The 25,138-nt window shown below is 41.8% G+C and overlaps 1 protein-coding gene across 1 annotated transcript in view; it reads right to left on the bottom strand.

The window, feature by feature from the left end:
* Positions 1–3,037: 3,037 nt before the first annotated feature.
* fat4 (FAT atypical cadherin 4) overlaps positions 3,038–25,138 on the bottom strand; it is a 458,079-nt gene continuing 435,978 nt past the window's right edge. Inside the window, exons 15-18 of the mRNA XM_068042747.1 lie at positions 24,880–25,004; positions 22,266–22,483; positions 19,837–20,098; positions 3,038–5,822 (exon numbers count right to left, since the gene is read on the bottom strand). Of these exons, the coding sequence (XP_067898848.1) occupies positions 3,931–5,822; positions 19,837–20,098; positions 22,266–22,483; positions 24,880–25,004 (2,497 nt within the window). The 3' untranslated portion in view covers positions 3,038–3,930. The remainder of the gene's footprint in view (positions 5,823–19,836; positions 20,099–22,265; positions 22,484–24,879; positions 25,005–25,138) is intronic.

The following is a 25,138-nucleotide window of genomic DNA, read 5'->3' as shown; positions in this document are numbered from 1 at the left end:
TAGGTCCAGCACTGCACCCTCCCTTGTTGGATCCTCTACATATTGAGCTAAAAAGTTCTCCTGTATACATTTTAAGAACTCCACTCCATCTAAGCCCTTAACACGATGACTATCCCAATTAATGTTAGTATTAGTATGCAATTTCCCCAGACGCTAATCAAGCTGGATACTGTACATGGAATTGCATAGAATTAAGAACAATTTTTTCTATTTTCATACCTGAATTCGTTCTAATATTACCGCCTATGTATCAACAGTGATGGCCATAGTTCAGCCAGAATACAACCGGGTTGGCATCAGCAGTAAGCAGGCAGAATCAGTACCAGCAGTAATCTGCACTGTTCATGATGAGCTTCATCCATGTCTGTGTCAAAAACCTTGCATCCATTACCTGATAATTGACATAAAATATTAATCCTAGTCTCAGATATTTGTATTATATTGCAGTGCTTTTTAAAGAAATACCTCTTAGAGTGTTGAACCTTTATTGTAACACTGCTAATCTCTCTACTGTGAAAAAAGGCCTTCCTATTCCAGTTTTACCCTTATATACCTTGTAACAGTATAAATTGGCAGTACATTTTTTTTGAATTCCATGTTTTTTATTGATCTTAACAGATCGGAAAATCAATTCAAAACCTCTGTCAGATATTCTGATTTTTTGCACAATCTATTACCAGGATTTTTATAGGATTAAGTATCGTGTTGCGTGTAGTGACATTATGAATGGATTTGTACAGTTATCTTCCTTCTATCAAAATCACAAGTTGTTTTAGAATGTGTCTGTGGTATCTCTGGAAACACAGAGCAGAGGGAATCTTTACAAACATATTGGCTGGGATTTTATCAGGGTGACAGGAGGGTCTTGACCACCAGCAAAAGCACCGGTGAGAGGCCTGCATTGCCTCCACTTGGGAAGGCCCGGCAGATCAATTGCCAATTAGGCACTTAAGTGGACAGCGGCGGGCCATACCCAGGATCAAGGACCCCGGCGGTGGAAGTCCAGCCTGCTGAGAGCTGCTGGCCAATCAGAGCCCGGCAGCTTTTTAACTGAGCAGCTGCTGGTAGAGCACTCACCTGAGGCCCTGGACCCAGGCCACAGCTAAGTATCAGTGGGAGGGATTTCGCGGGGTGAAAGTTGCGGGAAAGGGGGTGTAAGGAGGGTCAGCAGCAAGGGCAGGGGTAGCTGTCAGTGGGCCCCCCTTCCTGATGTCCGGTCCCTCATTCAGGCACTAAGTGCCTTTTAACGAAGTTCCACCCACTCCCCCGGAGCTGGCAAGCAACTTGCATGGGTTTGCTTGTTGTGCTCCCTGGGCATCTGACAGACCCCCTCGCCGCTCGGCTAATTCTGGTGATGGCGGGATGAGGCCCTCAATTGGGCATTAATTGCCCACTTAAGGGTCTCAATTGGTAGTGGGGCAGGAAGGGTGTTCACAGGCCCTCCTGCCCCGGACTTAATTCGGGTGGAGGTGGGGAAATGGCAGGTTCCCCCATGCCACCATCTTGCCCAATTATATGCTTTCCCCACCTCCAAACCCAACGCGGTGGAGAGCATAAAACTCTCCCCGATTTTAACTTGAGGTCAAGGGTCAGCTTGACTGGCAGGACAAGCAGCAGGGTCACCCCAACTTGCCAACATGATGCCTGGGCCATTTTGACTCCTGGGCCTCATTATCAGTAGGCCCACCCTCTGCCTGAACCCAACAGGAATGGCGTGGAAGATGAGGGCAGGTGCAGGAAATTACGTGGCAGCAGGGTACTGAAGGGTGGCCAAGGAATTAGTCCCCGATTTGAAGAAGGTGCTAATATGCCTTTTGCATGTCATATTTTTCTGGTTGTAAGTCTGAAGAATACGTTCAGTGATAGTTTGATAATGGAGCTATCCAAAAGTGGCTATTCTGTTCCTTATTGAAAAATGAAACAAAAAGAATATAATTCCAAAAAATTTTTAACTTTCCCAGCTCTCATTTCGCCCTGGATCCTTCTCATTTTAACCCAGTCATTTGGTGCAGAGCCATAAAATTGAGGCTGCAGTGACAAGAGCAATTCTTACTCCACTAAAATAAAAAAAACACTAATACAACACCATCTGTGTAGAAACGCTGATTCATAGACTTCAGTGGTTTAAACAGAAGGCCCATCACTACCTTCTCAGGGCAACTAGGATGGGATAAAAACTGGTGCATAATTACTTATAAATAACAACTCTCTGCTATTCATCCTCTACCTGATGCTCTTACACGGGTGCACTGATCCTACAAATATCTGTTTGAACTGGAACTTGCTCAGACTGCTGTGTCTGTGAGTAACACTGCCATTTCTGCATGGCTCTCTGGCTAGTGAAAAGGGAATTCTGTATGGGTTGACAGCTGGTTCTTAGAAGAAAAAACATGAAATTTAAAATGATCATCTGCAAACTTTTGTGCTGAATCAGGAAATCTAACAATTTTTACCCATTTCAACAAGTATCAGTATAAAACATTCTTAGGTTGGATAAAGCACTGGTTAGGTGCTAAATAATGTGCCTTCTGATTCAACAAAGGCCTTGTCCATCCTCAGACAAGTACTCTTACTGCATCAATGTGACACTTCCATTTCCCACATTAGCCACCCTTGAGACTTCTCTGACTGAGACTCCGAGATTAGTGGCAATTAGTGTCAAATTCTGGGCAGTTTTGTCTAGAAACTGAGATTAACCAAATTGATTTCACTTTAGATTACACAGAGTTAGTACAGCTCCAATTTGGCAGGTTGAAGCTCAGAGGTGAAAGGGCAATATGCTAAATGCAAGTCTCTAGATTTCACTTAACTCAGGTAACTGTTACTGAAGGAGAGTATTTAAAAATCAATACATCACCTTGCTAAAAAAGGTGCTTAGACTAAATCTTTATGGAAGAATAACAAAGTCTTTTGTAAATAAATAGTTTATTTCTATATTTGGCATTTATGTGTACAAAGGATACAGTATGTTACACTTATATCAAAAATGAAAAAAATACTGATGTTACATAAGTAACAAATGCAAAAAAGTACTCAATCTTACCTTCCCTGAAAGTAAGAAACATGAACAAATCAATTTTTTAAACATCATCAGAAAATATCATCAGTAACAAACAGAGCTGTCTTTTTTTTAAAAGTTACTAAAATGGTATAAAAGTAAGAATCCTGGAAATAGGACATAGAAAAAAATTTAAAGTTTGCACCAGAATTTCGAGGGTTAGCTCTATGCCAGACTAGGCCAGATATCTCTTATTTTCAGTTTTCCCTCATATTGGCCCCATATCAAACAATGAAGGGTAACACTGCTTTTCAAGCAAGTGAGAACAATACATTCTAATGATAACATAATAAACTGAGTCTTTCTCCAATGTTAGACTGAACAGTTCACATAGTTCCATTGGGTGCTGATACATTTACTTATGGCAGAATAAATTGCACCCTTGTTGAAAAAACACACTAACTTATAGTGGAGGGTGAGAGGAAGGGAGAAGGAAATCTACACCAGGGCTGTTCTGAAGCACTCTCCCAACATTGGCACAACTGTTTAAATTGCTGGCCAACTTGTGTGCTGCTTTAGTGCCAATGGCTGAATAATAAACACACTGTGTTCAAATAGATCAAACACATATGTTTTCAGTTCTGAAAAGAAAGTCAGGAAAATTATTCTGCAACTGCGGAACACATACATCACTGTGATCCTTATGTGCTTTTATGCAATAGTTCTTCATTTGCTGCAAATGCAATAGAACCCTGAAAGACAATGTTCATTTAAGACAAAATTCTTCATAAGCAGGAATTATGGATTACAGCATCTGGCAATGGTTGACGAGAGCAGGACATGATTTTGAGAGGGTTCCATTACACAGCTTTTCACTGACAGTGAATTGCAGATATTAATGTATTAAAGTTAACAGTCTATATAAATTATATCTATACATATTCTTCTGCTTCTGCATCATTAGAAGTAGCTGCAGTTTGTGCAACATTGTTCAATGCTTCTTCATTTGCCTCTGTTGTTGCATTTTCTGGAAGTGATGCGAGATCTTTGAAAACATCTACATAATTCCCAAAACCGGGGCCCCAATTTAATAGACTGTCCCAGTTAAAGGCTCCTGTTACAGCTCCATGTGGTCCAAGCTTGGGTGGTGTCTTATAGTCTTCATGACTTGCCTGTAGGACTGCAGGGTTTCCTTCAGCCCTACGACCATGATATCTCCGTGGCTTCAGTTTGCCACCATAATTGTCTTCATCATCTGCATCAGATTCGTTGACTTGGGACAGTTTTGGCATTCGTGAAGTGTACACTGCAGGTTTGTCCCTGTCATATTCAAACTCAGAGCAGGTGAAAGACTCATGTGAGTCACTATCTGAAGATGATTCAGGGGCAGGGGTACCGTCAGCTGGGTTTCTCACTCTGGAAAGAGGTCTTCTACAGTCATCATCTGAGGATGATCGTCCATGATCTGCACTACAGATACTAGGGTTCCTAGGGCGAGGGGTATTGAGTCTTTCAACCTCCTCTATGGACAATCCTACTGGAGGTGTGGCCTCCAGCGGGATCTGCTCAATAGGCTGTTTTAGGCGGCTGCCTGGCCTTGAGCCATGACTATGACCTGTCATGGTCTGGGGGCTTTTACTTCTTCTTCCAAGTCGTGAAGCATAATTAAAGATGCCAGGCTGGCAAACATCCGAATGTATATCAATAGGGCTTCCTTCCCTCCTTGCGAGGTGCAGATCTCTTGCTGGACTATTTCGGTAGAAAGTTCCTGGCTTTGAAAATGGGGCGGGACTATGTCGAGAGAGTGGGTTAGGATTCTGGCACGTGTTGTGACTCAGTGGTGTTGTTCTCAATCCTTGACTATACGAAGGCTGATAGCTTAAACTGCTTGCTCCTAGTGGGAGAGGAGACTGTCGAGCAAATCCCAGTGGACTGTGTCTTTGTATGGAAAACTTAGGGGTGTGACTACGAAAATGCTTATAATGCTGTATAATGTCTGCATCTGAAGGAGCAATACTGCTGGCATTTTCTATGTCATAATGCTCAAGTTCTGTTTCAGGCCCTATACAGGGTTGCCCACTTGGCAATGTATCTGTTGCGTGTGGGATGTCTGTCTCATCAAAGATCAAGTAGGGATTTTCCCTTTCAATTATATCAGGTTTTGGAACTCCCTCAGGCTGCTTTCTCACAGTCAGTTCCTCATCATATGGAGGAAGGTTATCTGGATCATCAAATCCTTCATTCTCACTCCCTTTTTTCTTCTTTTCTTTCTTCTTCTTTGTCTTCCCATCTTTTTGTACTTTTGCCTTTCTGCCTCTGCACTGGTTACAGACGATCAGACTAAGAACAATGACAGCAAGGAATGTGGCACAGCTGCCAACAATCGCAGGGACAGCCCAGAGTGGCAAAGAAAGGTCCTCTTCTTGCGGCTTTGGACTGCAGGTGTATCCTTTATCCACTCCAGCTTTGCAAATAGTTCCTTGGGGACATTGAACACTGACACACACCACCACAGTCTCACATGTTTTACCAGTGTAGAGTTCTGGACACGTGCAGGTAAATCCAGATTTTGGATGAGGCTCGCAGCTCCCTCCATTCTGACAAGGACTGGAAGCACATTCTCCAGGTGGGACACAATTGTATGCATACCACTGGTTCACACACATTAGTCCACCCAAACATGGGTTACTTGCACATACATTAGGACCTCTACATCCTATTTTAATAGAAGGATCGCTTTTTGATATTGTAACATCCCTGTGCTGTCCAGTGAAGGGCAGTGTTTCTCCGTTGTATGTTAAGTAAGAGATACACCCGTCAAAGTCTGGAAAACAATAAAACATATCTGTCACAAAAACTTTCCAGTCAAATTTATACAAAAATTATTTAAATCTTTTTTCTGTTTGCTATAGAATATTACCAGTCTTAGATTTCCTGGGCTGGTGACCCTGAGCTTTACAGTAGAGTACCAACAGGGTTTCCTATACTTAAAATACCTAATATATACCGAGGATCCATGATAGGGAGAGGTGCTTCACTTATGTATAAACCAGTGAGTGTCGCTAGAAACTATGCCACCATTAATATTCAAACTTGTGAGTTATTTAGTTCCCATCATAATGCTCAGGCCTGGTTCCTTCTTTTGCTGGTAGTCCTGTCAGATGACTTGAAACCAGCATCATCAAAAAACTGCTTAAAAGGGTGACAGTGATCATGACCCCAACTGGCCTGAGATCATGGGACTGATTTTGTCTTATACCTGGAGCTCAATTTACACAGCCATCATTCCTGCTGGAAATAGGTTAGAACCTTGATAAAATATTCAAACAGAAGTCAACTGATGTCAGGGCCTTGAACATAATTTGCATATTAATCAGCGCTGCCACGCTACTTCCTCAATACGTCCAAGAAACATGAGCGGTACAGGTTTGGACGCAGCCATTACATATTTTTAGAGGGGTTTATTTATGTCTGCAATTACTATAGGTTTAAAACTTTTACATATAACAGAAAATTCTGGAACTAAAACATTAATATTGTATTTATACCCTAATCACCTCCCAGAGGCCTACTCCAATGACAACACTATAGCCCCAAAGAGAAAAGAACCATCTAAAAAAATTAAATATCTGGCAACCTATACCATGCTAGCTCATGAAATAAGACACAAAAATGTTGTATTTTAAAATAAAATAAAAACAGCTGTTGAAAATATGCCAACAATATTCAATCGCTGCTATGGAAACTATTAATACTTTAAAGTTTTAGTGAATGAAGTATTTCATTTATTTATAACAGAACAATTTGTATGTCGACAAGAAAGATCAAAGCACATTTTAATAGGAGAAAAACAACAGGAGGTATCACTCATTGAATAAAAGGGGTTCCCTCAAAACAACAACCCTCCAGCATGAACACTGACTTTGGCAACTTAACTGTCTTCCCCATTTCCGTGCCTGTTTCTCCCCCCCAATTTCCACTTCATTCCCTTCCATTTTGGAGCTTTTTTAACTTCCTTTTTGTCTTTATAATACTTTTCATTGCTCCATTGAGATCATCTGGGTAAATTATTCATCGTTTTTTCACCTCTTTCCCTTATCACCTCTTATGATGGACAGAAAAAGATCTACTGGTCCATCCAGCCTATACACTCCCCATTCCTGGAGCCAGATTATGACTGTGAAACTCATCACCGTCATCTCTAACCGAGCTTGCTTATTTTTCCGTTTCCAGTTCTGACAAAGAGTGGGTGCACAAAACTTTATCTTTTCAGATGCTGATTGACCCACTGTGTGTATCCCTGTCATTTTCGACTTTTGTTCCCGATTTCCAGCACTTTTTTTCCTCTTCCCTATCATTTTTGCATAGACAGTGTAATCCCAGGAAGAACAATGGTAAAGTTTTTGGGATATATAATTGAGGCTGGATTTTAGGACCAAATCTTTGGGAGCATACTTGGTTCTGCGAATTAAAGCTAGTACATATACTAATTTTATGCTATAGTGTAATAATTGTGTTCATTAGCACTAATAAAATAAACTTTCACCCACACTTCAAAAATTGTTCCTGGGAGTAAACAGGTGCAGCACACCAACACATTCACCTGGTATTCATTTTTTATGCTTAATAAACAGCAATTAATGGTAAATATGCAAATACAGTCAGGACTTATTTATTTTATTTAGAAACAGGCCCTTCAGTCCACCGAGTCTGTGCCGACCAACAACCACCCATTTATACTAACTCTACAGTAATTCCATATTCCCTACCACCTACCTACACTAGGGGCAATTTACAATGACCAATTTACCTATCATCTGCAAGTCTTTGGCTGTGGGAGGAAACCGGAGCACCCGGCGAAAACCCACGCGGTCACAGGGAGAACTTGCAAACTCCGCACAGGCAGTACCCAGATTTGAACCCGGTTCCCTGGAGCTGTGAAGCTGCGGTGCTAACCACTGCGCCACTGTGCCACCCATACTTTCCAGATGGGGGCTGATGTGCAATAGAAGCACTGATGAGACTATTACACTAGGTGTTGTGTACACCTGTGCATGCCGCTCTCAGTGTGTCCTCAAAATGTGCCAGGAGAGTGCTGAAGTTGCTGGTGCATACTGAATGTGCCAACACTATCTGTTACCACTGTTTCCCTGGGCAGACTGTTCCAAATGTGCTGAAAGTAAAGTTTTTTATGCTGGGAGAAATGAGGGAAAATGGGGGTAATTTTGTGCAATAATGTAAAATGGGCGGTAGCGAATCAGCAGACATTTCACATCTCTCCAGATTTTTATTTCCAAAAGCGGGAGAGATGCAAAATAGGCTGCCGATTCACTGTCACCCATTTTAAAGCATCACATAATGCCACAATTACCCTCAAAGTATTTATTTTATACTTTTCAATTCTGAAATTCTGAACTTAAGATGGAAGCTGTCTCCTATTGACCACACCTCAAAATAGAGTCCGGCTGTCTGTGAGAATGTAGGCAGATGAGCCTCAATGCAGTATTGTGAACCTCGATGCTAACAAAATTATTGGTTGTTTGAAGGACAGTGGGTATTTTATATGTGAGTCTGAATTTTTCTCCATTTGGCCACTCATTTTCGGGTGCAACTAAGGTGGTCAACATAAAAAAAGTTGGTGGGGGTGGGGAGGTCTAATCTACAACCATCCCAGCAAAAACATCCTCTGTCCCTGCTGAGGGGAGACATATTTGGCCACTGAATTCTTACTCTGTGCGTGCGTGAATGGTGGTGGCAGGACAGGTTTCATGCAGGACCAGACTTTCATCATTTACCCTCCAGTGGCACAAAGGAATGGCTCTGGGGAAGAGGTGCTGTGGACCTGCTGGCAGAGGGCTCCACTGTTGAAGGCCATAAGGGATCTGGAGTAACCTAAATGGACTTTCTTCAAGTTTACCACAGATTTTTATTTTTCAGGTTTTCAAAGAGTCTTTTGCAATTTTCTTTTAATTTTTTGAACAAGTTTTTTAATGGTACTTTAAGTTTTATGAAGGTTCCTTAAGTATGTTAAAGGTATATGTAAAAAACTTTCTCTTAGTATTTTAACTTTTTTTTTTACTTTCAGCTTGTAGAGTGGGCCTCGAGAACCAATGGAATCAGAGAACCAATGGAATCATTATTTGACCTGCCCTGTTCCTCTGCTTTGAGGTGGAAGAGGAAGTAGGTTCAGGAGGATGACCAGAGGGTGGCAGGCTTCACAACCTCTGGCTCCTGCCATTAAACACGCCTCCCTACCTGCAGATGCAGGAAGAGCTATCTCACTGTGACTCTTCAGCAATGAGAAGGCTGCGCTTTGCTCATGGAACAATTACTGAGTTGTACCAGCTATCAGACAGATGTGAATACAGCTCATAAAGGAGACCTTGAGCTGATTAAGATTTGAATCCACTGCCAAATGAGTCTTGCCATTATGGTTCCCTTCTGGCAGCAAAATCAACTCAGTTGCTTGCTTGAGCTATTCTCCACGACTAATGTATAGCAGCAGGAAGGAATTGAGGTAGAATTATTTATTTCTGGTTGTGGTCCACTTCTCTGTGAGAAAAAAATAGAGATGATGGTACTGTCTATCCAATCAAATAGAATGCAACCTAAGTTTCGGAAGGTATGCTTAATGGCAACAGCCACAGGTGCTGACAATGAAATAACTATTGGATGAATTTTCCACTAATTTCCTATGTTGTCAGCTATAAGTAAAGGAATACTTTCAGGAAAGTGACAGATGTGAAGGATATTAACTGTGAAACACGTTTACTACAGTGCACTGCGTCCTGTTACCTTCCTAGTCTTGGAAAGTTCAGTGAACCTCTGGTATTAAATGGACGTGCAGTGGGATGCTGGAATTAGCACTCACTGTCCAGACCTGAGTCCAGATCATTCCACCATGGTGCTCCTTCCTTAATAGTTGGGTCATCTTTTGCTGTATCACAGACAGTAACATTTCAACTGAAGAGTCTTTGGGCCCAAGATTAGGCTCCTTAGAGTCTAGGTTCTCAGTGCTACAAGTGTCGATTTGGCACTAAAATGGAGTCTGCCGCGGATGCACACACCTCTGCTGAGAGTCATACCAATTGTCTGTTTGAGGAGGGCATTAGCATGCGTGCAGGGATCATCCACCAAAAGTCTACAAAGTAGGCAGATTGTACCTCAATCAGTTCATAATATGGATTTAACGGCAGTCCTGCAATGATGGAGCTCAATGCTCCAGCTAACGCCATCAGTTAAACACGCACAACTGAACACACGTTCAGCAGCAGGAGGGACACCCCAGCAGTGCAATGTAAAGGGATGATTGAGTCCTTTCAGGATAGTTGCTCATTGATTTCTACTGGCTGTTGCTGTGATTGTAGAAGTGTTTTCTAGTTTCTAGAGTTCTTTAAAGTTACTAAAGTCCACAAGGTGTGGTTTGGGAAATGTTGAAGGACTTTGTCCTGACTTCAAGGCGTCTGCACAAACCACCTACTCCCAGACATGAGTGCAGTAGCAGACATTCTGCTTGGAATACTGGATGACTGGGAGAATGAGCAGAGGGAATGCAGAGCCGGACAAGCTGCCAGAATAGGGAGGAGGAGGATGGGAGAAGGGCTCTCAGCAGGAGGCCATATACACCCAGGGTGTTCCTACCTGAACCTCAGCGAGTGTATCAGACATCTGTGCTTCACTATAGCTATTGTTATGGTCAAATGAGAAGGGATCGAAGAGCTTCCCTCTTTACCCTCCCTGTTTGATCACAATGGATTTAATTCTTTCTTAAAAGTGACCAATTCAGTAGGTGTTTGATTGGTTCTTGTTATGATCATAACAATAAGTAATCAGACAGGTTTTCTTGAGTTAACAAAGAAAGAGGTTAACTTTATTGTATCTAAACCAAATTAATAAACAATGCACCAACTTTCACTCTCACACAAACATTAGAAGTTTACACACACACAAATAGTTTACAGAGTGGGGGAAAGGTAGATAGATTGGTTGAGTCAGAGTCCATAAAACAAAAGGGTATACAGTCTGTGGGGTTTGGTGATTTGGCTGACTTCCAGCTGAATTTGGTGGTCCTGAGACTTTTAGTTTTCAGAGGTAGATAACGGGTTCGGTGGGTCCCTCGGAGGTAGCAATGCCGATAATTTCCCCCAACGGGGTTTCTGACTGTCGCCAGAGTATGCAAAAGTGGTCAGTCAACAAGTAGGATCTGAAAGCTTTCTAGCTCGAATGGAGAGAGAGTGGGGGACCCCCACTTAGGTCTGCTCATGTCAGAGTCCTGTTGCTTCTCCTCTCCTACAGAGATAATACCAGCATAAAACCACAGATGGGGAGGGGCTTGTCATATGACAGTCATTCAGTGATTCAAACATAGCAATTATCAGTATTTCTCTGCTTGCTGAAAGAACAGGTAGTTCCTTTAAACTTCCTGGGTCTTGGTCCTTGCTGGGAAATGCAGTCATTTCATCTCCCTCCTCAGAGTCCTTTGCAATGTAGGATAGTGTTGCAAACTAGATGATCATCTTAAGCTGCCAGCAGTCATCCTTTTTTAAATGTTATTTTCAAATTTCTTCAAAAAATATAAAGTCAGATGTCCAGTCAGTGGACCGAAGAAAATTATCATTCAATAAAACACATTGGTGTAACATGATCCTCACTGAGGATCATGCTGCAGCCAGAACTGAAACCTCACAGCATGGTGGAGATGGCATTACCAGTGGCTGTGAAAGTGACTGTGGCTGTGAACTTTTATGGGTCAGGCTCCTTCCAGGCTGGAGCTGGCAATATTTGCAACATCCCCAGTTTGCCGTCCACTGTTACATAAGGGAGGTCATTGAGGCTTTATATTCCAAGAAAGCTGATTAGATCTCATTCCCTCTTGCTAGAGAAACAGGCAGAACGAGTATATGACTTTGCAAGGTTTGCAAGCTTCCCCATGGTACAGGGTGCCACTGACTGCCCGCATGTTAACTCTGAAATGTACCGCAACCAAAAGGGATTCCACTCCCTCAATGTCCAATTGGCGTGGTGTGTGACCATATGCAGGTCAATGCCTGGTATCCTGCAGCAGTCACGATACCTTCATTCTGTGGCATTCCACTATGCCATCTGCATTAGAGCCACCATGCCAAACCAGAGGGTGATTACTCAGCGACGAGGGTTATTTTTAGTTTATGGCACTGATGCATAACCTATGCACAGGTGGACTGCATGCATACAATGAAAGCCATGTTGCCACATAAAATATAGTAGAACAGACAACTGGGATGCTGAAACAACACTTGGACTACCTGGACCATTCTGGAGGAGCTCTGCAATACTCAGCAGAACACGTGTCAAGATTTGTGGTGGTCTGCCACATGCTGCACAACCTCGCATTATGAGGGCACAGGTCTTGCCACCAGCTACCTGTCACCAGCTATATGGTGACCAGCTGAGAGGAGAAGGAGGAGGAAGAGGAATGGAGGAGGCAACCAATACATCCGCTTTCAGGACGGGCTGTCTGTGATCATCCAAGGGAAATACCTGTAACCACAGTCCCAATTTCCCATTCACCAACAGTCCCCCACATCTTACCTTCCCCATGTTACTGACCATCACAGTGCCTGCTTGGCAATTACAGAAATAAAACCACCACAAAACAAACATTCCAAACCAAATTTACACATCAAACCATCCAATATTGCATACAAAAGGTCAACTAGTCACCCAGGTGCATTCCCTCATTGCCTGTCTTCTGTGTGCCTTTGCCTGTCTGACTGCCCCTATGCAGTGCTACCCCAGTGGCTGCAGCATAGCTCATGGAAGGCTGCTGACTTTCAGTGTGGGGGATTGCAGATGGCCTTGCAGGATGACATCAGTAGCTTTGGCTCTACAAGTTCCAGCTTCAGACTGCATCATCTTGGCATGGGCAGCAGCAGTCTAGGCTGGCTGGCTGGCAGATTGGCAACAGCAAGGACACAGGTGGAGTGGCAGTGGTGGGAGGATGAATACTGCCAGGCTGAGAGAGGACAGAAGGTTCATGCTCCATGGAGTCACTGCTAATCCTGTGGGTAGTGCCTCAGCAATCCTAATAATCTGCTGGAGGACAGATTGTGGACTGCTGTGACACCCTGCAGGCCCCTTTGGGCACTGGTATCTGCAACCATAATGGCAGCAGTCTGAGCTTGCCTGTCGGCAGGCTTAGCTTACAGGAAAGCATTCTGAGCTTCCATGACAGCATGCTGAGCTGCATGACTTCAGTCTGAGCTTCCAATGCAGCACCCAGACATTGGGTGGCCTCTGCTTGTGCTGCAATGGAAGCTGAGGCATCGGCCATCAAACGCTACATCATGGTTGGGTCCTCAAGTGTGCTAATGGAGTTGGCTAACACTTGTACGCTGAAAAAGATGGGCTTCAAGTTCGCGCAAAGCCCTGTGCCAAGTGTTGAAGAAACTCGAGCAAAATAAATCAAACTTCCTCGGATGAGTACTCGCAAACTACTTTATTAACTTGTGCACAAGGAGAACAAACACAGTAGAGCTCACATTGAGACTCAGTGCGATGTTCTAAAGAATTACAGTCAAACAGTGGCAATTATACTATTCTGCAACCAATAATTTTATAACAATATTTCAATCCTTAATTTGCATTCGAAAGCACCAATAATATTACAATTTAATTCTTGCTCTAAACGAATAAGATACAGTAATTTTCAATCCTTCGTTTACATATCTATCTCACCATTGGCTTTGCAGCTGGTACAGCGCAACAACAGAAAGAGACATCAGGCTTCAACAACACTCTTCTTATCTCATCAGCCAGACATGGCATATTCCTAAGGAGCAGTTTGCGTGAGAAACATACTGACCAAGCAAACTCACACCCCCAGTCCAAGGATGGCTCACCTCAGGTTCCATACTTCCCCCCTTTTGTCCTGGAAGGACAACTGCCAGGTCTCACTCAAGTTCTATATTTACTAGCCGTTGGGCTTTATCCTTAGTGGGGTCATGATTCAGAAGGAGAGGGAGGAGATGAGTTGTTGGATTGCCACCAGGACCCTGGAGATTCTGTGACCGGCAAATGGAGCGGATGCAACAAAGGAAGAGTTGGATGAGCTGCACAGAACCCCCCCCACCCTTGTGCCGCCAGCAAGAAGTGAAGGGCCATTGTCGCTAGATATGATTTCAGGGATTCCAAATCTAGGCCCATATTCACGTAACAGTAACTTGGCTACAGTAATAGCAGCACATAGTTGTATCCCATACATTTACGCATTTGTATCATCACCATTACATAATCAATCGTGCGAACATAATATAGCCGCAATTTCATTCTTAGAGCAAATTGACCATTCATTAATTCATTTTAAGTATTTGCGTATCGGTTACATAATCACCCTTGTGTGGCATAGCTAATTGTCTATCTTTTATAGAGCAAGTTTGAAAACTGATTGTCTTTAAGGTAGCTGTCCATCCTGTATTCATACATCCTCTCACATCGCCTAATTAATTTTTTAAGTTTCCAAATTAAGTATGTCACATATAACACCATGATACCCAAAACCACTATCAGGACATGGGAGATAATTCTAAACCAGGGGTGCATCTGCACGTTTGACCCCCAGTTCCATAAGTCCTCCCACCAGGTTGAATCGTTTATCTCGTCAATCTCATCTTGTAGCTTCTTCAACTGTTGTTCCAGATTGTAGTACACTACACCAATGACTTCTAGCTGCTGTCTCTCTTTACCCAAGCGTGTGGGCAATTGCGCAATAGTATATTTATTTTACTGGAGGTAATTTGTCAAACCCTCAATACTTTCTGTCTTTCGTTTTTGTATGTCTACCAACTCCATCTTCCCCACCCTGGTTGGTATTTGTGGGTTGAAACAAAACATACTGTTGTTCACCGGACAAGTCCGGTTATGTCCATACTAGTACTCCTTCGTTGTGGTGGTTAAGCAATATCTTCCCTTTCCCATAAAGGCCACATGGGTTAGCCCTGACAATGCTTTCCTAGTCTGCATGGTGTAATTTACAGTGGCATTAAACCCACATTTTGATTCTGCCGTTTTATATATAGGATGAGGACATATGACCACCAGGTTTTCCAGACTACACTCAGACAATGTTGTTCCAACTACCTCTTTTCCAATTTCCATAACGTAGGGTAAAATATCATGGTATTCTATGTAATCTTTTCCCCTTATCACCCCTATATTTTCTACTTCATGTAATTGTATCCCTAACTTATCTCTCAGAATTACAGGTATTCCCAACACTACTCCAATACTCATAGATCCTGTATTTACACATTCCTGACCTTTCCATACCTTAAGTTTTCTGAGTTGGCACCTGATAATTTTATCATTTGTGTGACTAGCTAAGTCCTCCAACTGGGTGTAATTGATCCAAACTGGTACCTGTCCTGCATCAATTTGCCTCCAATTTTCCTTCGTTTGTTCTAACATCCACAGACCATATGTACTACAAACACTTTCATTATTTGAAATGTCGTGGACCTCCTTTACCTCCTGTCCTACTTTAGCTACACCACTTCTGTGCCTTTTGTTCCTTTTTTTAAAATATCCTTTACTAGCTGACTGAAAGTTCTAACCTTCTGGCCCACATTTTCCAAATCTATAGTATTGACAATTGAAGTTCCTGTAATAAGGACTGTGGCTGCGTCATTCACTAAACTACGTTTATGGCTCTTTCCCTTTATTATTTTTTCATTACCAAATTCCTGTCTCAACAATTTTGTTGCAGCAATACTCTTGGATCTTCTCAGGGCACCAGTCAGGTAGCTGGATATCTGAGATATTCAATATTACCGGTACCAACTCAAGCTTTATATTATCATATACAATTTTATTACTTTTTATTATTGCAAGTCCATTTTCTGGTCCTGTAGTCAAGGCCAGGCAAGGGAGACCAGTCACTTGTGGCTGTTGGGTCGTAACCTTACTCCTTAGTAATTCGGATGTGGGGTTAACCGTGCTGATTGGAGCTTGTTGTCCGTTTAATAAATTTTGAGTGCTGGTTTGATTTCTGGCTCCTTCCCTTGCACACCCCCCAATGATTTTGACACAAAAGGTCCCTGTAGGGCCTTTGCTGTCAAAATGTGACACACCTGGTAGATTAAATTGTCCACTAAAGTAAAAGCAAAATACTGCAGATGCTGAAAATCCGAAACAAAAAGAAGAAATGCTGGAAATACTCAGCAGATTAAATTGTCCGCCAGGCATATAGTAGTTCTTTGCAGGATATTATATAAAGGGGCTGGCTTTAAGTCAAATCTATCAGTAAGGTTCCTGCGATACTCAACAAGGCCCAAAAATGATCTCAGAGCCTTAGTATCTTGTGATAGGGGGAGTTGGAAGTTTGAGGATTGTCTGTACTCGCATCTGCTCTGTCTCATGCTTTCCACAAACAGTTCCAGCACCTTCTCTGACCAGAATGCAGCTCCTTTGAAGGAGGTGCAGGCTGACTTTAAGTAATGCAGGCTAACCTTAAGTTGTGCTAGCCTCACCCAAAATTGGGCTCACTGCTGACCTGTGCAGCCACTCAACAGTGCATTTTGCACTGGCTGCATGCAATAATCATGCAAATCAGCAAGCAGCACAAAGTTGGCATGCTGTCTGCATCAGAAACAATGGGCAGTGCATTGCACGACCGCACCCTTTCTCGAGGGCTGTCCAATTTAACTCCCTTCACATTTGTGGGCTTTGTTCCCTTAAGAAGCCCCAGCCTCAGCAATGTTACAGAAACAAAATGACCTCCATTCAACTGCAGAACAGTATTTTGTTCTCTCCCCTGGCTCACAATGTGCACTGCCTACTGGATACAAATAGCATCTGGAGCTCCTTGAAGAAAACCAGTCTGGTTTTTGGTAGTTTAACACCGGCAGATTAAAGAACAGTTTAATGCAGTAAATCTACTGATGAGGAAAATCAAGCCTACAGTCTCCAGCTTCTACCAGTCAGACATAGGAATGGTTTCAATTGTTAGCAAGTGTTGCATAATGCAAGATTACAGATGAATACATCACATCCTAAATGGCTGAACCATCAAGGAAGCTTTGTTCTAAAAGGAGTTCAGGTTGTATATTGTTTAAAAAGCATTAACAGATGTGCCAGAATTGAACAAGATGTAATTTAAATGACCAGCAGTTGTCAACAGTAAACAGACAATAAGGGCCCTGCCATTATATTATATAAAGGTCAACGAGTATAATTTATGGTCCTTTTCTGGTTTTCAGTTCCCTGCTTTGTACTGCCTCAACCCAGTGAGGGGTTAAAAAGGAGCTCCATTGTAATAAGTTCTTTATGTTGTCTGGTGCAACATAGTGGAGTCCAGTTTGCTGATGATCTCAAACAGGTTTATTAACAACTAAACTATTACATACAGTACAGAGAAAACTATTTACAAAGCCTTCATCTGGGTGTTACAGTTGCAGTGATTCTAGCTTCGAGTCACATTACTACATCCTGGTACTCAGCTCATTATCATACTGAGATCTTAAAGTGACATCACTCTTAAGGCAATCACACACCACGTGAGTCATTTTCCATTTTAATATCCATCAGGTAAGTCTAGCATTGTACTTTCAATGTATAGTTGTTTTACAGTTCTTGTGCAATTATTTTTGTAAATATATCTAAACTACAAATTTTAGCCTGAACATAAGGGTCTGACACTGTGGTATTTGTTGCTTTTTGGAGTAGATGGGAGACTCTTTTGGATATTCCATGTGATCTCTGGTGCAATATATTCTGTAGTTAATTGGCAATTGTTAATTTCATTGCACACAATTCCCTACTGATGAGGTGCAGGTTTTGTAGTGACGAACTTCTATTTATATAATGTCTTTCAAGCTCACAGGACATCACACGTGATTTAAAGCCAATGAAGAGCTTTCAAAATGTATTCATCATTGTTTACTAGGCAAAAACCAATTTGCACACATTGATGTCCTAAAAATAACCAGTTATTCTGTTTTTGGAAGTGTTGCTTGATAATTATTGTCCAGATCATAGGAAACATGAGCCGAGACTTTTATTGATGGTGAAGCTCCCACTAGAAGTGTGCTGGAGTGGAACTTCAGCCTGCTTTGTTCCTTGAGGATCTTGTGGGGTCAGGCTACTCTCAATATTGGTGGCAGGCTTCCTACAGTATTTCTGGATGAAGTGAGGAAAATAGCTGTGGCTCCTGCTGGAGAGTAGTGTTGTTGGCTTATCATACCGATCTCCTGCATTGCCCTGTGAACCAGATGACAACTGACTGCTAAGCAAGGCGATCCTTTTATTTTGGATCCCCACCTCCTCAGCAATTCTGAAGGCCAGGAGCGCAACACAAATTCTGCCCATTATATTAATTGTCCAGCACTTGTGGAAAATAATCATAGTGACAGATACTGGACAGGCAGTGGAATTGCACCCTACCATGATTCCTGCTCCATTTTAGTTATGCAGTGTCAGCATCAAGCACTCATAGGTCTAGTATTGCACAAGTAACTGCTATTCAAGTGCCCTCCTGGTCATCCTCCCTGCCATTGCCTTTCAGCTCATCCAAAACTCTGCTGCCTGTGTCCTAGCCTGCACTATGTCCTGCTCATTCATCTGCCTGTCTTTACTAAACTACATTGGCTCCCAGTCCTCTAATGCCTCAAATCAAAAATTCTCATCCTCACGTTTAAATCCTTTTAGTGTCTTGCCCCTCCCAATATCTGCAACCTCCTTCAGCTCGACAACCCTGGTCTCCATTTCTTCAACTCTGGCTTTCTGCGCCCTTCAGCCACTAGGTCCGACCCTCTGATATTTCTTTTCTAAAACTCTTCACATCTCCGTGACAAAATTGTCTCTGCCTCAACCATTCCTTGTAAAGCAGGCCCTGCTCCAACAACGTTATGTATCGAGACATTTCTCTTAATCTCTCTTCCATCTCTTCGTGACAATTTTAATTGATGACCCCTTGCCACTGATTGGATAATCAGAGGAAGATGTCTTTTCCTATTCATTCTATCAAAGCTCTTGGTGTTTTTAAAAGCCTCTATTAAATCTCCTCTTGACCTTCTCTGCTTCAGTGAAAATAGTTCCAATATCTCACTCTTCTTCTCATAATGAAATAAAAATTGCATTTATATCGGGCCTTCATGACCTCCAGACATCCCAAAACACTTCATGACCAACCAAGTATTTTTGTAGTGTAGTCGCTGTTGCAATACAGGCAAATGCTACTGCTAAAGTTACACACAGCAAGATCCCGAAAAAAACAATGAGATCATTGACCAGCTAATCTGTTTTGACTACTCATGTGCAATGCCACAGGAGACCAACTAGAAATACTGTAAAGCCAAAGTATTATGTAGAAATAAGGGAAAAATGCATGATTTTAAAATGGCACTTTATTATGTCTCCACATGTTGGTCCCACTATCCCCCACACTCTAACACTGTTTCAACTGGAGTCTGCACTTTGTTTTGACTCCAACACAAGGAGAGATTGACTTTCATTGTGCATATATGGCATTGGGTTTTTTAAGCTGACTGCCATACTTATTAAGAACTTAAGAAATCGTGAATGAGAAACAGCTTATCAAACTGGTTCCTTCTATAAATCAAGCACATACTATCCCCCTATGGCCAAGCTTTTAATCTCTTGAGGGAAAGTTCTGCTTAAAGAGTCCCCAGTCCTTATAAGCACCCAAGCTGAATTCTATAATATCTATCCAGCCATGTGTCTCCGCTATTCATTCTCAGTCCCTGAGTCTTTGGTGTATGAAAAATTAGTCCGTAATAATGTTTCATACTCATCCAGAAGACTCTTTGATGGTTGACTAATAACTCAAGTACATAGTTACCCACCTGGATCAGTGCTTTGGTAATTCAGTCCTGGAGGTATGCCTCCAAGGGAAACAGTGAGGATGTTCAATCCTCCAAAATCCTGTGTGTTATGAAGGATTTCTCTAGTATATATCCTGTCGATTGAAAAGGTGGTAATGGATCTGTTTTTCACAATCACGATAGTATGCCACTGGCCATCCGATACAGAAATCTCAGGAATATTTCTTTCGACTTTTCCACCAACTCCAGCATCAGAGGTATAATGTACCTTCCCATTTTTCACCTATAGGAAAAGAAAATGCACGTAACTGTTAGTTCATTATATTTAAACAAATGATGGCAGAGGCTGACTTACAACAAAAGCTGCTGAGTTCAAATGATCATTTTGGTGCTCATTAGGATGTCAGATTCACTAGCTAATTCGACAATGAGATTCTTGCGCACATTGCAAATCCCTTTAAATCACTTTCTCATAATACAATAAATATCCATAGTATGAAAACCATATGTGTTATACAACTGCAATATGAAATACAGTTAAATTCTTCAAAAGCAAATACATGATTTGACTATTTGGAATTATGCCATTTCCAAATTTTTTTTTAAAAACTGAATACCTATTAAGTCAAACTGCTATGTCAAATATGCAGAAGTTTTCATATGATTTGCAACATGCAGTTTTTAAGTGGTGTTGGGTCAGATCACTCTATAGAAAAACAAATACGTCAAATTTCATCATTTACTTTTGTCTGACACAGAGTGATGGTATGCAACCTCCCTGAATGTTCTGATATCAGGTTCCCTTTGTACACCAGCCTGTCTTCATTAATAACCATCTCACTGACTGGCTAGCCGTATCATTTACATGTATCTGAAGGGCCATTTGACTCCTTGGGTTACTCCAAATGTATATGCGGTACCTCGCATACAATGTGACCTTTGTCATTGAAAAATGAAACTGTCTTATTCAGAAAGATTTCTGGACAAAAACAGCTGTAACATCTTTGTTCTTTTTATACAAGGAATAACAAGTCTATTTTCATCACAAAAATTTATATTATTTAACGTACATTACATGAACAATCATTACAGATAACCCCATAAAAGGTAACTGGTTCCAGTATTCGTAACTGGAGCTCTGTACTTTATCCATCATACTAGGGTGAATGCTTCAATAATAAAGGAATGAGATGTGTGAGACGTTCAAAAGCTGCAAAATTCAAGAAGATGGGCTGAATTTTATGAGCGCGGGGCCTCATTTAAATGGAGAGGGCAGAGCGGCAGCCCCCGATGACGTAGAGGAGGTTGTCGCTCCGTCCCCGGCAATGGCATTCGGCACGACCTTGCAGACGCCATTTTTAAAGGGCTTCAAGCCCTGATGGATTATTTGCATTTTTAAAGCCACCATCACCTTTTATTTCAATAAAATCATTTCATTACACATCAAAGCCCCTCTTCCACCCCCGCAATGATGAAACAATATATTTATTTCCCTCTCACCCCTGAAAAACCATTTTTGCCGGACCTGACCTTTCATCCCAAACTTTGCACTCTTCAGTCTTCAATCCCTTACCACCATCGCCTCAGTCAATTGTATCAGTTTTCACCACTACCACCCTGCACTCCCCCCCACCCCCCATCCTGAGAATTTCACTGCATGCATTAACCTTCATTAACATATTGAAATGAAGGCCCCGCCACCGTGCAGCCAGGGGGTTGCACTGAGGCCTTCTCGGCATCGGCGTTGTGATGGACGTCTCTCGGAGGAATTTTCTGGACCTCCCCGCTACGATCCCTGATGCCGGAAGGCTAGTAAAATCTAGCCCGATATTCTGAAAATTACTACCAAACATAAATATACCTGGGAAAGATTTTTATAGAGAAAACAATGTTGAAAATGCGTAATCCTTCATCAGGTTTCCACCATTAATCTGTCTTTTGTCTTTACAGTTGCTGATCGAACTGTATATTTCTAGAATTTCTGCTTTTATTCAGGTTTACAGCATTCACCTGTCTTTAGTGAATCCCCCTGAATGAAGGAGGGATCTATTGCAAATGAGTTTGCTTACTTGATATTTCAACTGTTAAACATTATTTATTTTTTTAAAAAATGCACAATTTTTGCAGGTTTTTTTGGTTTGTTTTTTTATGGCTTTTAGCTATGGTGTAGATGTTAGAAACAAAATGCACTATTCTCCCATTCCTTATCACTTTGCATGCAGTCATGGTTTATGGAGCTTAAGACTGGGGAGTACATCATCGACCCTGCCACTGGTTTGCAAGAGTTAAGATGAAGAATGCTTCTGGCACAATGCCTAGTGCTAGTTAAAACCTCCCAGCAGTGTGACCAATACTTTATGAAGAAAGGACATGGGTGATGGGAACAATGATTAAAACCATAGCAGTGCATACAGTCTAATCAAATCATCTAAAACTAGCTTTAATCTTACCTTCACAGTAGTATAATTGCTGTTTTCCTGGACATGAATTAAAATGCCATTTTTGCTTCTTGTTCTGAACTTTACGTCCAGGCTGCTTGCACTCACAGGATCTGGAGGCTGTCCTTTCAAACTCTGCTTTATTAAATAATCCCGCTTCCGATTCTGATTAATCGTATAGTCAAGGCGTCCCCTACCATCCAATGACAATGCAGTGTCCACGTTGACCACTAGAAGAACCACATTTTTGAGCACAATGAACATCAACTTTGAAACATTTGCAAAGAGCTTACACAGCTCATATTTCAATAAGTTAATTGTCAATGATGTGGATTTGGTAATTATGTTTAAATATACCAAAATATGCACTGCAACAGGCAATATTAATTTTGTTTTCACCAGAGCAGAGAAAGTTAAAGGGTTACCTAACAGAACTATTCCAGATTTTGAAAGAGTTTGAAAGGACAAATAGTGAAGGTCTTTTTCATTGGTTGGTGAATTGGCAGCAAGAGGTTATAAGAATAAATTTATAAAAGCATAAAGGGGACAATTAGAAGAGATTGATTCATGAAAATAGCTACTAAAATAAGAAACATAGTATTATGAATGACTCAGATTCAATAGCCAATCATGACATTTAAGAGAGAATACATGAAAAGGAAAAATAAAAAGGTATGGATAAAGAGAAGGGAAATAGGATTAGAGTAGTTAGCTATGGTGTGCAGCTGGTACTAGCACAGTTATGATGGGCTGCGTGCTCTGCGCTGAAATTTCTGTTGATCTACTTCACTGCCAGTCACTTTACTATGTGACAACCTCAGAGTTCACATTGGAAAGAAAGTTGTAGGGACAGTCAATAATGCTTATTAGTTAGTTTCAGAGGGGAACTGGTGAACTCCTGGGCAGGTCATCTGCCTTCACTTTCAGCCCGACATTCTGCATACTGTGACAAGACTGAACTAAAAGCGCAGAAAGTAAATAATTAAAAGCAAATACTTTATAATCTGATGAAAATTAGATTATAAACTAGTGTTACTCTTAATAACTTTACATGATCAGTTCTCACGATGGCTCCTATATTATCCCCAATCTGCATTTATTTGTTGAACCTGAATAGAAGTTCTCATTTTGAGTAATCTAGAACCCCTCAACAAAAACATACAATGGTGATGAAACATTTTAGCTTATTATTGTCATCTTATGAAGCGAATGGTAACATTGGAGCCACACAGCCTTCTATCATACATCGCCAAACGTTTTGGATTACTGGGTCAATTTGTACCAATTGTTAGGTTCAAGTGTAGTAAGGCATGTGATAAGAAACGTGTCAATTCACAGTGAGACACTGAGTGGGAAGGTCCCCAGCCTTCTGGGACATTGAAACCAGCTTGATTGACTGCCAAAGCCTTATGCTGTAGAAATGAGGCTCTATCACCAATGTTTTTCTTTGAGGTTGATAAAATATTAGAGATTTAACTGTCCCTCTGTGAAAACACACTGCTTTGCAATAATGAACAGCTTCTTCATTTCTAATTCAGACCAGCAACCCAGAATTCTTGATGCCAAGTTTAATTAAATAGTCAGAGTTAATTATATTCTTCACAGTATTAAAAATCGCAACTGCTATCTTATCAAAAACCTCTAGTATTGGAATGCCCACTGCTCCCATTAAGAAGCACTCCATCTTTTCCCCTCTCTCCCTGAACACTGCTTTTCTTGTTTGAGCTGATGAAGTAATGGAACATCACACATTATGGGCTGGATTTTATGGTCCTCTGGAAGGCGGGATTTCAGGTGGGGGGAGGGGGGGGGGGCGGAGATTCTGCGTGGAAACGTCCACCATGGAACCTGATGCCATAATGCTACTTCCCGATTCTGTCGGAGGCGGCGAAATGCCATGGCGACACTTCTGCCCCGACACGACGGCATGATCATTTCCATCTGTTAAATACAATTTAGCATATATTTGAAGGTCATTCATTGCAACCTTATCAGGTGTTCGCCATCATGTGTGGGATGGGTGGCACTCATGTGTCTTCAGTTTCATGTCTTTAAAAAGCTGCGCCACCGAGGCGAGAGTCCTCAGTGACTCAACAAGATAAGTAACTTTACTGGTGCTATCTAGCGGAAGTGGATGGGTGGGGAAACTCTGCAAGTGGTTTGTCTGTGAAGGCGGGGTGGGGGGTGTGGGTGGAACTCGGCAAGTGGATTGTTTATTGGGAGGGGGAGAACTCTGGAAGTAGTTTGTCTGTGAAGAGCGGTGAGGAGTCCAGGCTGCCTGCAGAGGACAAACATTTTTTTAAACAACACAGAAGTGAAGCCTCAGGGCTTCACACTAGCGTAAAGGTAGGGCGGCAGCCTTTTAAAGATGGTGCCAGAACCTGCTCCATCATCAGGTGATACCATGAACAGTGTCCTCATTGCCACCTCTGCCACGTGATTGGAGGTAGACGGGCGCTGTCATTATGTTAAATGGCCACCTGCTGCGCAATCGACAGGGCGCGGCCACTGACGTCACAGGCAAGACTGCCACCATTTTGCACATCGCTGCCGCTCCCGACGGCAGGATAATAAAATTCAGCCCGATGGATGAATACATAAGATTTTCTTTAACTTCAAGCCTTACATTTTTCACAATATTTTCCTGTAAATCCATGCTTGCAATTACATTGCTGCCATGACCAGTAATCCACGCATGAGCTGTCATGTTGGCAGGGGCTATTTAGACAAACTCCTTCCACTCGAAGACACCTGAAATAAAATAACATTTCAAGTAGTAAATTAATTTAACAGGCAACAGAGCCAAACTTATTTAAAATGAACATCGCAATGACCACAAATTCCAATTGCCACATATATACTGTGGGCAAAGTTTTCAAGCACGC

This window comes from Heterodontus francisci, chromosome 1 (genome assembly GCF_036365525.1).
Source record: "Heterodontus francisci isolate sHetFra1 chromosome 1, sHetFra1.hap1, whole genome shotgun sequence".
NCBI lineage: Eukaryota > Metazoa > Chordata > Chondrichthyes > Heterodontiformes > Heterodontidae > Heterodontus > Heterodontus francisci.
The sequence above is the reverse complement of the archived record's forward strand: the minus strand, read 5'-3'. Positions and strand labels throughout refer to the sequence as shown.